General features: G+C 35.7%; 3 protein-coding genes and 1 long non-coding RNA gene across 4 annotated transcripts in view; 3 read left to right on the forward strand and 1 right to left on the reverse strand.

Moving 5' to 3' along the window:
* LOC143920049 (uncharacterized) overlaps positions 1–19,075 on the forward strand; it is a 422,197-nt gene that overhangs the window by 398,033 nt on the left and 5,089 nt on the right. The window lies entirely within an intron of this gene.
* LOC143920413 (uncharacterized) lies at positions 1,469–10,770 on the forward strand. Its single transcript, XM_077443297.1, has 8 exons — positions 1,469–1,682; positions 1,906–2,048; positions 2,128–2,343; positions 2,481–3,132; positions 7,885–8,003; positions 8,743–8,771; positions 10,000–10,228; positions 10,600–10,770. The coding sequence occupies exons 2-8, from the start codon at positions 1,935–1,937 to the stop codon at positions 10,768–10,770; spliced, it is 1,530 nt and encodes a 509-aa protein (XP_077299423.1). The 5' UTR covers positions 1,469–1,682; positions 1,906–1,934.
* The window catches only part of LOC143920042 (uncharacterized), a 366,222-nt gene continuing 358,627 nt past the window's right edge, over positions 11,481–19,075 (forward strand). Inside the window, exon 1 of the mRNA XM_077442729.1 lies at positions 11,481–11,572. The gene's annotated coding sequence lies outside the window, so the exon portion shown is untranslated. The remainder of the gene's footprint in view (positions 11,573–19,075) is intronic.
* Positions 13,585–15,973, reverse strand: LOC143920047 (uncharacterized). The gene is made up of 3 exons (XM_077442735.1): positions 15,749–15,973; positions 15,159–15,614; positions 13,585–14,213 (listed from the first exon to the last, which is right to left on the reverse strand). The coding sequence occupies exons 2-3, from the start codon at positions 15,289–15,291 to the stop codon at positions 13,867–13,869; spliced, it is 480 nt and encodes a 159-aa protein (XP_077298861.1). The 5' UTR covers positions 15,292–15,614; positions 15,749–15,973; the 3' UTR covers positions 13,585–13,866.

The following is a 19,075-nucleotide window of genomic DNA, read 5'->3' on the forward strand; positions in this document are numbered from 1 at the left end:
GATTAAAGTTGCTATTCAGGGAAACGAACCCATAGGTATAATCTCGTGATTGAACAAAGCAATTTATATGCAGTAGAAATATTAGCTAGATCGAATTGTGAGCATAGCCGTATATCATGCTGGAAAGATATAACAGTCGACGAATTTAAAATTTGAGCACATGTGAGTCATTGGTTTTGTGGAGGGGTAGACTTCTTATTCGTCAATACATGAAAGGGAAAAAGGCAAAGTTTTGGAATTAAATTATATATGTTGGAACAATCTAATGGTCTAGCTTTGAAAATTATTGTATATTCTGCTGATACAGAATTGGGTGGCAAAGACCACACCAATAAAGTCTTTCACAAACTGATGGAGGAAAAAGCTGGACAAGGCCATTCAATGTTTATGGACAATTACTACAACAGTATTCCATTGACGGAATAATTGTCGAAAACAAAGACTTACGTCACTGGAACACTGAGGGCGAATCGAAAACATAATCCAATAGTGGTTGTCGACAAAAAATTAAAAAAAAATGAATCATAATTATACGAACAAAAATTTTCCAGAAGTTCACCTATAACAATTTTTTTTTACGAAAATAATGAATAAATACATGTTGGGTATAGCCTGCTTTACGGAACAGCAGAGGTAGACAAGCACACAGTCAAATGTCAATGGCACAAGAATATCATCATGGCACGAAAACAACAGATTTGGGCTTAGCATTTAATGTGTTAATGTTTGTATTAACGGTGTGAATAAAATGCACGTCACTGGTCAGAAACTGACATTTAGATAGGAGCAGTTCTGGATGGGTTCCTGTAACTCCTGAAAGTCAGATATCTGTTTGATTTTTTGACTTTTAAATGTTTTTTATTATTACGAAATTATGTTCACAATACATCTTATATCTGTTTTAATAGCTACTGATCTACTGATAATTTTCTATTTTACAATTTAATTTAATTTGGTTAGTAATCATAGTATTATATTATAATAATGTTAATCTACATATGTACAGCATAATAGGAATGAAACGTAAAAGAGGTTAGTAAAAAGAGCTTAAAAACCTATTTACAATTCTTGTAAATGCTCATAATTAGAGGTAGGATAGTCACAGTGCTATCCATTGTTCGGCAAACCTTTAACAATGCATTTACAACCTTTGAACAATACACGGCCCCCTCAGACTCCGGTGACTACTCATAATACATCTAATACATAACATTAATCAAATAATCTCTAAATTCGATGACCTAAAGTAGATTGTGTTTAGGTAATCTGTGTTTATACCTGAAGGGTATAGACAATTTGTTGTATTCACCGAGACTCCTCACAAGTGTGTTAGTATGGTTATTAGTGATTCTGTCATAGAATCTACTGGTTAGTTTGTTAGTAATGTCTGTAACAAACGGAATATTATATATGGCATGCAGTTTTTTCAAGTTTGTATATATGGGTGTATTATAAATTATTTTTTCAGATATCTGATAGATAGTAATAGAAGTAAGGCAGAGTCGACACTCCATTTAGATCTTTGTTGTCACTCGTATTTGACAGAATATATTCAGAAATATGAACTCTTGGGATTCATCATAGATGATCACAATGTATATTGAGTGATACGTTCATAAAAGTTTAATCCATACCGAAATTGAAGGTTCGGTGATGTAATCACCGTACCATTCCAAACATATGTATGTATATATTTGTCATTTTTTGTGGGTCATCTCAATTTGAATTATTTTTAATTTTAATTATTTTAACTGTAGGAAAATTTCTAATTGCATGACAAATTACAAAGATTTGAACCTCTAAATGTCAGGAGTCTATATTTAAAGATGTACTTTAAACTATTGTGACAATTTCCATAATCTATATCGAATGGATCAAAAACAATAATAAATCTCACATTTCCAGGAGTTTGTGCTTCTCCCTTCCGAGGAGCGATGGAGTGCAGACTTTGTCTCTGCTCTGCTCCAGCAGAGTCCTTCGTCTCCATCCACGACGACCCTCATCCACCCCGTTTGGTGCAACGTATTTGGACCTGCTGTCAGCTGTGGGTTAGTCACGTTACACTTGTACCATTGCTATTGTTAATTCACTACTCCTCGTAATCGCCAATGCCTTTCACATTTGTAGGTTAGGAAAAGAGACCATTTGCCAGATATGATATGTCTTTCTTGTGTCAACAATCTGGAATTGCTCGACAGCTTTCGAAACGCTTGTTATCAGAATGACACAACGTCGAGAGTGGAATTAGACAAGTATTTGAGGGTCAAGCCAGAGGAAGTTTTGCTGGAAGATTTAATATGGAAAGATGAGTTAGGTGGTGATTGTTCACCAGACGACGTCGAGGTAAATAAATAGGATTCAAGTTCTTTAGATCGATTGTTAGTGAAACATTCAGATAATCGAAAATGTAAATGACATCTAATCACACTATGAAAAAAGTTACACATGTTAAATTGAATAACGTTTGGTTTATTTTTTAGACCCCTGGAAGAAAAATTACTTCGAGTGATAATGTGGCAACAATAATAGATACTAATGGACATATTCTAGCGGAAGAATTACCATTTCGAAAAACTTTAGATACGATGTTCTCTACACATTCTGAATTGGACGATAATATAGATTTCCGAGACAAATTGTTTACTCATAAAAACAATCTTATGACAAAGAAAAATTCGGATACTCGAAGAAAGCTGCATGATTGTGACATTTGCTCAAAATCTTTTAACAGGAAAGATTATCTAAATATACACATGAGGTTACATGCTGGGGTAAAGCCATACATATGTGACATTTGTTCAAAAACATTTACTACGAAACAAATTATTAGTGTACATATGGGTATTCATACTGGGGTAAAGCCACACATTTGTTATATTTGTTCAAAAAAATTTATCCAAAAGCATCAAATTATTGCACATATGGGAACTCATACTAAGGTAAAGCCATACAAATGTGACATTTGTTTAAAATCATTTCATAGAAAATGGGAACTCAGTGTACACGTGGTTATTCATACTGGGGTAAAGCCATACAAATGTGACATTTGCTTAAAAACATTTTCCAAGAAACAAAGTCATAGTGCACATATGTGTATTCATACTGGGGTAAAGCCACACAAATGTGATATTTGTTCAAAAACATTTACTATGAAACAAATTCTTAGTGCACATATGTTTATACATGCAGAGGTAAAGCCATACAAATGTGACATTTACAAAACATTTACCATACAAATGTGACAAAAACATTTACCACGAAACAAAGTTATAGTGCACATATGTTTATTCATACTGGGGTAAAGCCACACAAATGTGACATTTGTTCAAAATCTTTTAACGATAAAGGTAATCTAAATGTACACATGAGGGTTCATAATGGGGAAAAGCCATACAAATGTGACATTTGTTTAAAATCATTTCATACAAAACCTGAACTCAGTGTACACGTGGTTATTCATACTGGGGTAAAGCCATACAAATGTGATATTTGTTCAAAAACATTTACTATGAAACAAAGTCTTAGTGCACATATCTTAGGCGAGGTAACATTACGAGAACTCTCCACACTGTCAACTGAATGTAACAATACTACAGTACATAAACAAACACCTGTCAGATGCCCGTATGACGTTATAGCGGCATCCTCTACCGTTTCACCTCCGCCTTATTCAGCTTCAACTTCACTCGCGTCTGCTTTAGCTTCAGCATCTACTCCTGGGTGTGCTACTGTTTCTGCTTCTACTGTTTCTGTTTCTGCTTCTCCTCCTTCTCCTATAAAACCTGCGAAATCTTACAGTCAGGTCGCAGCGCTATCTTCTACTGCTTCACCTCTGCCATCTTCATCTTCAGCTACACTTACATCAGCTTCTGCTTCAACATCTGATTATGTTCCTGTCTCTTGTGCTCCTGCTTCTGCTTCTACTGTAGATCCTTCAAATTCGTTCAGTCAGGTCGCTGGGACTTCTTCCGGGAGACTGCCATACACTCGTGGATCTGGAGCACCTGATAAAACTTTACAGGTGGCCACTATTCCGAAATTGAAGAATGTACACGTTTTTAATTTGGCAAATAACTGCACTTGTGATACTGTGAAACAGTTCATATTAAATAAAATTAAAAATAAAAGAATCAACGTTTCTCAGGTTGCTAAAACTGACATGTGCTCGTCATTTAAAATTAGTGTAGATACTGAAACTTTTAATATAATTATCAATCCTGAATTTTGGCCTATGGGTACTGGCATAAGAGAATGGTTATTTCTCAAAAAAATCTCTTCGAAACCGATTGCCCAAACCCGTGACCCGTAACATTAAACTTTATTATCAAAATGTGCGGGGTTTAAATACAAAACTCAAGGAATTCTACAACAACGCCGCTTCTAGATCTATTGACGTCCTTGCTATTACTGAAACATGGCTAAACTCATCTGTACATGATGCCGAAGTACTTGACAGCAGTTTCAATATATATCGCCATGATAGATCTGCCAGAGGTGGTGGTGTTCTTCTAGCAGTTAAAAATACAAATATTATTTCGGTTGAAAGACTTTGTCATCTTGAGGACATTCATGAATGTGTATGGCTAAAACTAAGATTTGTTAACATTCCTTTTTTTATATACATATGTACTATTTATTTTCCACCAAGATCTCCACCAAATATTTATAAGCGATTTTTTGATTTAATTATATCTAATTATTCACATTTAAGTAATGGTCGCATTTTTATATCTGGAGATTTTAATCTGAATTCTTCTAACTGTTTTCCTGATGACCTTAATTTTTTTATATCTTTATTCAACTTAAAACAAATTAATACTATTCGAAACTATTTTAATAATTCCATGTTGGATTTTCTATTAACAAATTTAGATTGTCAGAATATTATTATTTCAAATTCAGTTGATTCCTTGGTTCCTGAAGACAGCTATCATCCTGCTCTTGATATTCATTTAAAATTAACTATAACTTATTCCTCACTTCGTTTAATAAATAACTGTCTTAATACCTCTGTCATAAATGGATGGTTATTTACAAATGTTGATTTCAAATATTTAAATGATATTCTTTGTAATTGTCAATGGGAGCGAGTTTTTGAGTGCAAAGATGTTAATTTGGCCCTCTCTAATTTCTATGACATTATATATTCTATTTTTAATGATTGTTTTCGGTTGAAAGGATTAGTGACGAGTAAAAGGATTTATCCGCCTTGGTTTACTAAAGAAATTATTAATCTCTTAAAAAGTAAATATCAAACACATAAACTCTGGAAGAAATCGAGCAATCCTCTTATCTTAAATAATTTCCGTATTTTACGTACGGAAATTAAGAAATTAATTAATAATGCATATAATGTTTATGTAGCTGATTGTGAAAGTTCCATAGTTAAAAACCCTAAGAAATTCTGGAACTTCATTAATTCTAAACGTGTAAATCGTGTAAAGTCGACCATTATGTACAATGATTCTGGATTGTTAGAGGGTGATCAAAACATTGCTAATGGATTTGCCGACTTTTTTAAATCAGTTTTCAATAATCCTACTGATTCCATGGAACCTACCAATGACTCGGAATTTACTTTCCCCACTTTAGCGATTAATCATCTTGACTCTTCCGATCTGAAATATGGCTTTCTAAAGTTAAAAAATATTTATTCTTCCGGTCCTGACTCCATCCCTAATTACATCCTAAAAGGATGTGAGGTTAGTCTCTTAGAACCTTTAAAATTCATTTTTAATTTAATTCTAAGGAACTCTTCATTCCCCAATTTATGGAAATGCTCTAAAGTAACTCCTATTCATAAGAAGGACGATAAATCTTGTGTAAGGAACTACAGACCAATAACTATCTTGTCAGCGCCAGCCAAAATGTTTGAGGTAATATTACACAGATACATTTTTAATCACTTTCAAAGTATGCTCATTGATCAGCAGCATGGCTTTCGTCCGGCCAGATCAGCCATTACCAACTTGTTATGTTTCTCTAATGACATAACCAGCACTTTGGATTGTAATAATCAAATGGATGTAATATATACTGATTTTGAGAAGGCGTTTGATAAAGTTGATCATAAAATTTTGGTTAGTAAATTAAGTTTTATTGGATTTACTTATAATCTTGTTGGTCTTTTTATTTCTTATTTACAGGATCGACGTCAATTCGTTAAGTTTGGGAGTTGCTTTTCTTATGAGTATGTTGCCACTTCTGGGATTCCCCAAGGATCAAATCTTGGCCCTTTATTATTCCTAATATTTATCAACGATATTCAATCTTCTATTCACCATTCTAAATTTTTATTATATGCGGATGACTTAAAAATCTATAAGAGAATAATTGATTTACCTGACGCTCTTTATTTGCAAGAGGATTTGAATTCTATTTATGAATGGGCTAATGTTAATAAACTTCCCTTCAATATCCTAAAGTGTCGGGTCATTTCTTACTCTCGTTCTCGTTCTCCTATTAAATATCCGTATAAATTTCATGATTCTCTTCTTCAGAGAGAATTATTTATATCTGATCTGGGAATAGTCTTCGAAAATAGTTGGAGTTTCAACATTCACATTGAGAATATCTGTGATAGGGCAACAAAAATCCTTGGATTCGTAATCCGTAATTCGTCCGAACTAGGGCTCACTGCCATTCGTCTCTTATATTGTACATTAGTTCGCAGTGTGCTCGAGTTTGGCTCCATTATATGGTCTCCCTATCAACTTCGTTACTCTCTAATGTTGGAACGAGTCCAAAGGAAATTCCTTAGATTTTTATATCTGAAGACATTTGGATTTTATCCATATCTGTTCCCTAGTGCCTTTGTCTTGGGATCTTTGGGTTTCAACTCCCTGGCAAAGAGAAGAGATTTATTTCTTGGGAAACATTTCGTAAAATTACTTAGAGGAGAGATTCACAATCCCACTATCCTGGAGAAACTAAAATTCTGGGCCCCGGAAAATCGTAGAGTTTTAAGAAAACATGATATAATTTTACCAATTAGGGCTAAATCAAACGTGCTCATGAACTCCCCCCTCTCGAGAGCTGTTCGACTCCTTAACTTACTGGCACATTACTTGGACCTATTCGATGCCAGTTATGTTGAGTTGGTGGAACACATCCTAAATAGCACGATATAAATTTTTCAATCTTATTTCTTTGTTTTTATTTTGTGTACATATTTTTTACTTGATTTTTATTATTTTTTTATGATGTTTTTTTTTTATTTATGATTTTTATTATTTTCTTATGTTTTTTTTTATTTATGATTTTTATTATTTTTTTTATGATGTTTTTTTTGTAATTTTTATGATTTTTATTATTTGTATTAAAATCACATTGACGCTTTGGGGCAACCTGTCAAGTCTCTGTGGTATTGATTTTTTAAAATAAATAAAATAAATAAAATAAATATGTTTATACATGTAGAGGTAAAGCCATACAAATGTGACATTTGTTCAAAAACATTTACCACGAAACAAAGTCATAGTGCACATATGTGTATTCATACTGGGGTAAAGCCACACAAATGTGACATTTGTTCAAAAACATTTTCCACGAAACAAAGTCATAGTGCACATATGTGTATTCATACTGGGGTAAAGCCACACATATGTGATATTTGTTCAAAAACACTATTAAACGAAATCTTAATGCACATATGTTTATTCATACTGGGGTTAAGTCACACAAATGTGACATTTGTTCAAAAACATTTATCACGAAACAAAGTCGTAGTGCACATATGTGTATTCATACTGGGGTAAAGCCACACAAATATGATATTTGTTCAAAAACATTTACTATTAAACGAAATCTTAATGCACATGTTTATTCATACTGGGGTAAAGCCACACAAATGTGATATTTGTTCAAAATCTTTTAACTCTAAAGGTCTTTTAAATGTACACCTGAGGGTTCATAATAGGGTAAAGTCATACAAATGTGACATTTGTTTAAAATCATTCCTTAGGAAATGGGAACTCAGTGCACATGTGGTTATGCATACTGGGGTAAAGGCACATTAATGTGACATTTGTTCAAAAGCATTTATTACGGAACAAAATCTTAGTGTACATATGGTTATTCATACTGGGGTAAAGCCATACAAATGCAACATTTGTAAATTACTAACCTCGACTTCAAAAAATAAATTCAAATATACATGCTAATCAATCTAATCATGCCAAATCTAGAAATAGGCTTTCGGATTCTCACTTAAATATTTTAGTATTCTTAACTTAAGAAGCTACTTTAAATAAGTTTACTTTTATATTTACATTTTTTCCAGTTAGTATATATATTATGTATTTTTTACTTTTTTTATATTTTGTAAATAAATAAATATTTTTTTATTAATAAAAAATATATTACATTGAAAAAAAAATGTTTTTTTACGTATGTCCCGGAATCCCGGAACAATTACGGGATCCGTCCCGTGTCCCGGGAATTGAAAAAGTCCAGGAATACAGAAACCCTAGTGGAAACCTTAACCCTCTCGTATCGATACGGGGTACACCTCAACCCCAAAATTATTTTTTTTTTTCAACTATTTGTTAAATAGTAATAGTATCTAGCTGAAATTTATTGTATTCCACAAAGATATCCTGATGAATCGAACGCGAAAAAAAAAATCAAAAATAATCATCTAATATATAATTTCAAAAGAGACTTTATATGTAACGTTCGTTATTTGGGTGGGAACAACACATTTTTTTTTTCGATTCATAGGCGCCGTTTCGATTGTTTTAGATTCGCATTTGCGCATCCACTGGATTCTGGTATATGTATACATATAATTTCAAAAGGGAATTTAAATATATGTTTGTTTGTTCGTGACAGTCAATTTAATAAAAAAAAACAAATGAGTATTCAAATAAATTTAATAAAATGTTGTAATACAGCTAGTGGATAATAAAGATATTGACGTTTTTCTCAATGTATATGTATGTGTGTATATATATATATATATATATATATATATATATATATATATATATATATATATATATATATATATATATATATATATACAGTAGTGGTCACGAAAAGGTGTTTACCTCCAAAAAATCGATATTTTGTTGAATACTGATGTATGTATATGTATATGTTTTCTAATATTGTACATTAATATTGAAATCAATGTGTTTATGATATTATATCATTCTTGTAAATTAGTGATTTTGGGAAAAAAATTCGTAGTTCAATGAAAAATTTTTTTCTGCCAAACTAATTTATTTATCTAAAATAATTAACTTAAATTATATTAAAAATTACTATAGCTATACAAAGTACGCAATTTAATATTTATTTGGGCCTCCTTTATTTTTTAAGACTGCCTTCATTCTTCTAGGCATCGATTCTATCAGATTTTTTTAGTTTTTTTAAATTTAAATTTATTTTAATCGAAAAAAATATAATATTCAACCAATTGAATTGTCGTCATTGAAATTTTATTTTGTTTTCGAAGTTCCCAAACAAATATACAAACTTACAAAGTCTCTTTCCAAATTATATATTAGATGTAAAAATTATTTCTATTTTTATGATTGTAAATCATTCACTTCTGCATGTCCGCCATTACTTATTTTTTTCGCGTACCACCAACCATCAACCGCGAACCACCAAGTGGTACGCGTACCACAGGTTGGGAAACGCTGATATACATTGTTTTCAATTTTCCATCGCCCAAAGTTCCTAGAGAATAAACTCGGTTCATTCCCGGGAATAAACCGGGTTTTTTTCCCACCGGCACATCTCTAGTTATAACCAGTGCCGGTTTTAGGGGGGGCTAGGTTGGGCGGCGACCGAGGGTGCCGAGTAAGTTAGGATGCCACTGGATGCGCTTTAAAATTTAAAATTAGAACGCCGAAGGAGCTAAAAATTTTAGCTCAGAGCAATAAAGGCGCCTCTACGTTCTAAGTTCAAACATTTGTGATCGGCAAATTCTATTTCTTGGGCGAACTCCATGTATAAACAGTATACTCCATGGTTATCATATTCACCTAGGTTAAAAGGTGCTTTTTGCATTTTCTGTGTTTTATTTCCGCAACCAGTTCAAAGAGGAATTCAAGGTGCCTTCATTACTACTCCTTGTACAAAGTACAAATATTTTAATGAATGTGCCAGAAACCATACCAGCTCAGCATGGCATCGTGGGTCTCAACAAGATGCCGAACACTTCGCGTCAACCATTAGAGATCCAAATAAGGATATTATTTGTCAGATAGATAATTCTGTAAATCGAACAAAAAGAAACTGTATCCTATTATTTCAACAATCTTATTTTGCGGAACAAATGATTTGGCAATTCGTGGGAAAGATAGTGTGGCGGCTCGCTATACGACATGGTCGAGTTTGGTCACCTTCCTGCGAGTGGGGACCAGCTCGATTGTGTTCGGAGTTAGCTACCTCACTCTGCCTTCAGCTGTCTTAAATAAAACACGTGCATTAACATGCCAGTCGTCTCATTCGTTTATCCCCCATAATAGCACCAAATGAAATGTCGAACAACTTTATGCGTATCGAATTGAGGGAGGAGAAAGTGTATTAAAAAAACATTTTGATACAGCTGCTGGAAATGCACGTTACACATCACACTGAACGCAGAATGATTTGATCAATTTGTCTGAACAAGCTCTGCGAGAAGACATTGTAAAAGCTGCTAACAATGCTGTTGGATTCTCGATCATAGCCGAAGAAATAGTCAGGACAGGACCAAATCGGTCCTGTCCTGTCCGTTCGTTCACCATACGCTACAGTAAATTAAAACTACATTAAAACATTACAAAAAAATTTTTGCCCCCCCCTTAGAAAATTTTCTGCGGGCGCCCATGCAAAGAGCACCAGTTATTATAACTACTGACCCTTCATATTTCACAGACCAAAAATTTTAAACACAAAAAATGCAGATCAATAAAGTGGACTTTTCTTGCCAACGTATAAATGCCTGGGTTCTCCAGGAGAAAATTATGGTTGGCAACCCTAATTTTGACACTCGACAAACTAGAAACCCCACTCGAGTACATCACCAGAGCCACTTGAATTTCAGCCTGGGAAGACCCTCAACTCCAAACGTCTTAAGTGTCTACATCTAAGCATCCATTGTCCACTCTTCACTCTCCAGGAGTTTGAGCTTCTCCCTCCCGAGGAGCGATGGAGTGCAGACTTTGTCTCTGCTCTGCTCCAGCAGGGTCCTTCGTCTCCATCCATGACGACCCTCATCCACCGCGTTTGGCGCAACGCATTTGGACCTGCTGTCAGCTGCGGGTCAGTCACGTTGCACTTGAACCATTGCTATTGTAAATTCGCTACTCCTCGTAGTCGTCAATACCTTTCACATTTGCAGGTTAGGAAAGGAGACCATCTGCCAGATATGATATGTCTTTCTTGTGTCAACAATCTGGAATCGTTCGACAGCTTTCGAAACGCTTGTTTTCAGAATGACACTACGTCGAGGGTGCAATTAGACAAGTATTTGAAGGTCAAGCCAGAGGAAGTTTTGCTGGAAGATTTAATCTGGGAAGATGAGTTCGGTGCTGATTGTTCACCCGACATTTCTAGTTCACCAGACGACGTCGAGGTAAATAAATAGGATTCAAGTTCTTTAGATCGATTGTTAGTGAAACATTCAGTTAATAGAAAATGTAAATGACATCTAATCACAATATGAAAAAAGTTACACTTGTTAAATTGAATAACGTTTGGTTTATTTTTTAGACCCCAGGAAGAAAAATTACTTCGAGTGATAATGTGGCAACAATAATAGATACTAATGGACATATTCTAGCGGAAGAATTACCATTTCGAAAAGTTTTAGATAAGATGTTCTCTACACATTCTGAATTGGACGATAATATAGATTTCCGAGACAAATTGTTTACTCATAAAAACAATTTTATGACAAAGAAAAATTCGGATACTCGAAGAAAATGTGACATTTGTTCAAAATCTTTTAACAGGAAAGATTATCTAAATGTACACATGAGGTTACATACTGGGGTTAAGCCATACATATGTGACATTTGTTCAAAAACATTTACTACGAAACAAAGTATTAGTGTACATATGGGTATTCATACTGGGGTAAAGCCACACATTTGTTATATTTGTTCAAAAACATTTATCCTAAAGCATCAACTTATTGCACATATGGGAACTCATACTAAGGTAAAGCCATACAAATGTGACATTTGTTCAAAAACATTTACCACGAAACAAAGTCATAGTGCACATATGTGTATACATACAGGGGTAAAGCCACACAAATGTGACATTTGTTTAAAATCATTTCATAGAAAATGGGAACTCGGTGTACATATGGTTATTCATACTGGGGTAAAGCCATACAAATGTGACATTTGCTTAAAAACATTTTCCACAAAACAAAGTATTAGTGCACATATGTGTATTCATACTGGGGTAAAGCCACATAAATGTAGTATTTGTTCAAAAACATTTACTGTGAAAAAAAGTCTTAGTATACATATGTTTATACATGCAAGGGTAAAGCCATACAAATGTGACATTTGTTCAAAAACATTTACCACGAAACAAAGTCTTAGTGCACATATGTTTATTCATACTGGGGTAAAGCCACACAAATGTGACATTTGTTCAAAATCTTTTAACTATAAAGGTTATCTAAATGTACACATGAGGGTTCATAATGGGGTAAAGCCATACAAATGTGTCATTTGCTTAAAAATATTTTCCACGAAACAAAGTCATAGTGCACATATGTGTATTCATACTGGGGAAAAGCCACACAAATGTGACATTTGTTCAAAAACATTTCCTATGAAACGAAATCTTAATGCACATATGGTTATTCATACTGCGGTAAAGTCACACCAATGTGACGTTTGCTCAAAATCATTCCTTAGAAAATGGGAACTCAGTGCACATGTGGTTATGCATACTGGGGTAAAGGCACATTAATGTGACATTTGTTCAAAAACATTTATTACGGAACAAAATCTTAGTGTACATATGGTTATTCATACTGGGGTAAAGTCATACAAATGCGACATTTGCTTAAAAACATTTTCCACGAAAGAAAGTCATAGTGCACATATGTTTATTCATACTAGGGTAAAGGCACACAAATGTGATATTTATTCAAAATCTTTCAACAGTAAAAGTAATCTAAATGTACGCATTAGTGCACGGCCTGAGTGAAAAAGCGTGCAGCGGAGCTTTTAGCGTTGCGTGCAAGCGGCGAAAGAGCGTTCGTGTGAGCTGGTCACTTTTTTCGTCATGGCGTCGGGGTCGTACGATATTATTGATATGTATTTAGAAGAAAACGTGTGGTTAAAATATTTTAATAACTACAGACAAGGTCCAAGTGAGATAATTAAACAAAGAAGGCTGTGTGGGGAGTTTTCTACGTTGTATGAAACTTTGCGATTAAATGAAGATAAATTCTATGAGTACACTAGGATGACGGTGACAACTTTTGAATATATATATAAAAAAAATTGAATCACGATTAAAACTGACGAGAACAAATTTTCATCCATCGGATTCTATAACCCCTGCAGAAAAGTTGATAGTGACTATAAGGTAAGTTATAAATAAAACTCATATTTATTTCGATATAACAGATGTATTTATTAATTAATATGCGAGTACATATAGAAGTTACTAGTGTTCTAATTAATTATTAATTGCTATTATTAAAAGATGAATCTTCTGGATGATTATGGAAGGGAATACAATTAGTTTTGATACAGAGCACGTTCGTTTTCAACGCATGCTTCTATTAGCCACTCATTAATTTTAACGCGAAAACGTAATTTTTGAAGCTCATTTAATTTCTTCGTTGTCGGTAATACACTTCTAAAAAATAGAAAATCTTCGTCATTTTTCAAGTCTTCATCTTGTTGGCTGTCTTTCAGACGTTTTTCCATTAACATCATTTTTTTTTTCTATCTCCAAAATGTCATCTTTGATAGAATCAAATATATCAATATATGACACAGAATCAAATATATCTGTATCAGTTTGGGTATTTTCTGTGTTATGACTACTCTCATCTATGGTTAAGTTGCCTGTAGATGAAGCAGGGGTAACTTCTGTTTTCATAAATGACATTATATTAAAATATTGCCAAGTTGACTCCCATGTTTCCGTTTCTGCTCCTGATCTGAGAACTGGTTGCTTTTTTAACTCCTTTCTATATTGGTCTTTCAGATGTTTCCATCGTTTTTTTAATGCATCTTCTGTAAAAAATATAATAATAATAATTACTTACATGTATTTCATTTGATTACAGGTACCTCGCTACAGGAACCTATTTTCGATCACTGGCGTTTAGTTTTCGAATGGGTAAAACAACAATAGCAAACATTGTATATTTAACTTGTTCAGCTATATGGATGCAACTGGTTGATGTACATATGCCACACCCAACCCATAACGACTTAAAGAAGATAGCAAGTGATTATTACAGACTCTGGCAGTTCCCAATGTGCATTGGTTCTATTGACGGCAAGCACTGCAGGGTGAAATGTCCAGATAAGTCTGGTTCTTCATATTTTTCGATAATATTGCAAGGAGTTGCAGATGCAAATAAAAAATTTATAGCCATAGAAGTGGGAGGAAAAGGTAAACAAAGCGATGGAGGCACCTTTCACTATTCAACTTAAAATATGTTAATGGAGAATGGTCAACTAGATGTTCCTCCACCCGATGTGATACCAGGGACTGCTATACGTGTGCCATATGTTTTAATTGCTGATGAAGCGTATCCTTTAAAAGAACATATAATGCGACCATTTCCTTCCAGAAATTTGGATATAAAAAGTGAATATTATAACAAACGCCTGTCACGTGCACGGAAGTCTATTGAATATACTTTTGGCATTTTAAATGCGAAGTGGCGTATTTTAAGTAAAGCGATTGAAACTAACACAGAAAATGCTTGCCTCGTGTTTATTGCATAATATCATACGTGACCTTGAAGGATCTATTGCTGATGTCAATAATCTTGCAAACTTTCAGATCGAAATAGCGTCTAATAACTCCTCAAGTAGGAGAAACAACAGTTCATCACTGATTGCGAGAAACATACGCCAACAATTTTGTGATTATTTTTGGGATAATAGAATTTAAAGTATTATAAGTAACGTACAATCAATAAATAAGTTAATAAAAGAATTATTTACCTTCAATTCGTAGTTTTAATGATAATTCCTTCCACACTTTCTGTTTAATTATCCTATTTTTATATAGGGCATGAGTTGTTGACCATAATTCTGGTTTAAGTTCGATTTCTAGAATAATATCTTGGAAAGACATTGCGCGCACGCTCTCGTCCCGCTGCAAATCACAAAGTGGTTTGAAACTGGCTGCTCAATATTTTGGCTGCGGCAGCCAGGCTGCCGCAGCCAATCTAACATACGGTGGCTCATTGGAGCCCGCGCACTAGGCAGCCAAGAATTCCTGGCTGCGGCAGCCAATAGATCGCGTACGATTGCACGCAGCCAGAGCCTGCAAGGTAGAATGTATGTGGCTAGTATGTGGCTGCCTTCAGTCTCCGCGCACTTGACGTAGCAGCCAGAAGTTTTACGCCGCGGATAGCGAATAGAATCCCAGAGACTGTGTGACCTTTCAAGGATTATCTGTAACGGATTAAATCGTAAGGCAATATGGGATATGTCTTCAGAAGAATATAGTGATCGAGATGTGAAAAGACGAAAATGGTAGGAAATCACAAATACAAAGTGTGAGGAAAGCTTGGTTTTATTCATCTTACATATATGTTTACCATCGATGGCACCAATGCAATTGGGAAAATTTGCATTTTTGTTGAAACCATTTGCTATCTCAATCCATCTTTCTCCATTCAATTCTGGAAACGCTGTTTGTTTGAATGAATGAATCCAAAATCTTCTCTTTGCTTTGCGTTTCTTACGAAACAAGAGGTAAAGAATTATTTCTTCTACGCTTCACGGAAAGGTGACTACTGGCCGTCGACTCTGGCTGCCGAAACTGGCTGCTCAATATTTTGGCTGCGGCAGCCTGGCTGCCTAGTGCGCGGCCAGCCTAAGGCTTCATTCTCACGGGAGCTTTTTTAACGTTCTGTTATATCTACATAAGTCTTTATTTGTTTTATGTTAGCTGTATTCTATTCCCACGACCTTAAAATCAGTCTGCGAGACGAATTATGTTTCCCCCAAAAATATCAAAGCCCTTCTTAAGCCTGCACAACAAATTGCGTGCATCTACTCAGCCATTTCTCGATACATTCAAGACACATATGTTAACACTAAAAATATCGTTTTTCAACTAACTTTATCGCTTTTCTGCATTATTTTCACGACTCTTAATCCGCACAACGAATTGCGTGAAATCTACCCTCAAGGGATACATATGCAAACACTAAAAATATTGTCTTTAATTAGTTTACCAGCATTTTTCACACGACTCGACTCGAATCGTATTCCCTCAAAAACCCTTTTAAAGCTGCGTAACTAATTGTGTGAAAACCATTTCTCGATACACTCAAGGGTCAAAGTATTAAAGTCTTAAGATATTGTTTTACTTAACTCGTGTTCCCCCCTATTTTATCACGAACTATGATTGGTCCAAATTGTTACGTCTATTAAATATATACTGATGTTAAACATATGGAAGGTCACTTGCGATCGAACCGTTACTTGCGATCAAACACTCTAACTGATCACTTGCGATCGAACCGTCTGACTTACAACCGAACCGTCTCTTACTAATCACTGACTTACAATTGAAGCGTCTAACTAGTGACTCGCGATTAGACGACTTAACTAGAAACTACTAACTAGTAACGTGTAATACTAACTAATCTCGTGTATACTTACTACTATTAAAGAAGATAATCATCTTATAAAATAAAGTGAGTTTTATTTACGGAGTAGCGTTCCGCAAAAACGCTTGGTGGCAGCGGAAATATTAATAACAACAAAAAACACATCACCCACGAATGTAACAGTTCGTTAAAAAAACGTTCAAATAGAACAAATGCATTTCCATGTATATGTTCATACGTCAGCGCTTTTAAAACGCGACGCTTTTTTATCGAGTAGTGTTGCATTTTGAGCGCTGGGCGTTGGGCGTTAAAGGGAATAGATCATATGAAACTTCGTATTATTATTCACACGAGCGGTAAAAAAGCGCCGGCGCTTCACTCATTACGCCACGCACTCGCTCGGCAGCCAGACGTGTTTGTTTTGAAATTCGAAAATAACTACAAAATTTATCGGGGTATTGCCTGAATTCTTCATACAGTGTCACAAACTGCCCTTTTAAGTATCTCAGTTCATTCAGAGGATGGACCCAGAATGCCTTTTGTTTTCTTTTTCGTCTTCTAGCAACACATGGATGGATTGACTAGATATTTTAATCAACACTTGGGACATGGTTGGACCTCAGTTACTGAAATTAATAAATTGTGGCGGCTCGCTTATACGACATGGTCGAGTTTGGTTGCCTTCCTGCGAGTGGGAACCAACTCGGCTGGGTTCGGAGAGCTACTACTTACTCTGTCTTCAGCTGTCATATAATAAACACGTGCATTAACATGCCAGTCGTCTCATTCGTTCATCCTCCATACTGGTGACCCCCGACATCGAGTCACGCAGCCTCGATCAATTTCAACATGCCGCTCATCCCTGCCTCGCCGAGCCAGGCGGGGAAGCTACCCGCCGCGCCCCCATCGCCATCAACACGCGTCGCGGCCCGCGGGTGACAATAAACGAGCAGACACGGCTACCTACCTACCTACCTATCGACTGGAGTCCAGCCACAACGTCGATGACAGGTGCTTTAAAAAAATGGGGGAGCGAATGAGACGACGATCTTGACAGCTGGATGTGGAGTCATGCGCGATCCACTACACATAGAACGGTCATCCAGCACCACAAGATTCATCACACACCACCTCAGCACCATCATCATCATCATCATCAAGGCCCCGTCCGTCCCCACGAGCGTCGTCACGCCGAGACGGGCGGTAGCGCTACAACACCTCCACGAGCCACAACGACTCACGGTCCAGCTCGGAGTATCATCAACCACATCGATGCCCCTGCCGCCCCCGCCGCCCCACCAACCGACATCAGCCTCGGAAGAGCGGCGCCGCCGCAGCATCGCATCGCATCGGCGCGACCATCGGACCACCCACCGTCCTGCTCGCGACGTAACCGCCCTCGAATCTACCGACCATTCAGGGCGGTACACCTACACAGCGGATGACCCACGTCAACAATTTTTTTTCTCCCCACTCAATAATTTTTTTCTCTTTCTTTGTGTAACAATAATTTTTTTTTATTGTAAAATTTGTTTCTTTGTAATTTTGGTATCGCTGATGCTGGGGGGGGAGTGATGTGGCGGCTCGCTTATACGACATGGTCGAGTTTGGTTGCCTTCCTGCGAGTGGGGACCAACCCGGCTGGGTTCGGAGAGCCACTACTCACTCTGTCTTCAGCTGTCATATAATAAACACGTGCATTAACATGCCAGTCGTCTCATTCGTTCATCCTCCATAATTACAAAGTTGTATTAATTTATTTGAACTCTTAAAACAGATATTTTGTACAAACAAATAATTTAGGTTTTTGTTGGTGTCAATTGACGTTTGAATAGGATTGTGTCCATAACTTAATTTTTGTTAAGCTGAACTTTGTTAATTTTAAGCTTAATTTGTTTTTACTGAACTGGTTAGCGAATTTATACATAATATAATATATATGACAGCCCCCCAGGTACTGGCCGTAAACCAAGGTGCTAAGGCCGTAAACGAGGTACATATCGCGGGTGCAAACGCTCTCATGCGTACGAACACAGCCGAGTTGGTCCCCACTCGCAGGAAAGTGACCAAACTCGACCATGTCGTATAGCGAGCCGCCACACTATTATGCTTATCAAAAAAAATTGTTTCACATTTCACTGTGGCATCCACAATTTAAATCATGTGCTACATGACGCTGAGAAATCTTCTGTAACATCACAAACTTATTTCGGTATTCTTCAAAGATTGTTTTACCTATTTTCAGCTTCAATATATCGCTGGAAGATTGAAGATCACGTGAAATTATATTCCTTA

This window comes from Arctopsyche grandis, chromosome 12 (genome assembly GCF_051622035.1).
Source record: "Arctopsyche grandis isolate Sample6627 chromosome 12, ASM5162203v2, whole genome shotgun sequence".
In the NCBI taxonomy this organism is placed as follows: domain Eukaryota; kingdom Metazoa; phylum Arthropoda; class Insecta; order Trichoptera; family Hydropsychidae; genus Arctopsyche; species Arctopsyche grandis.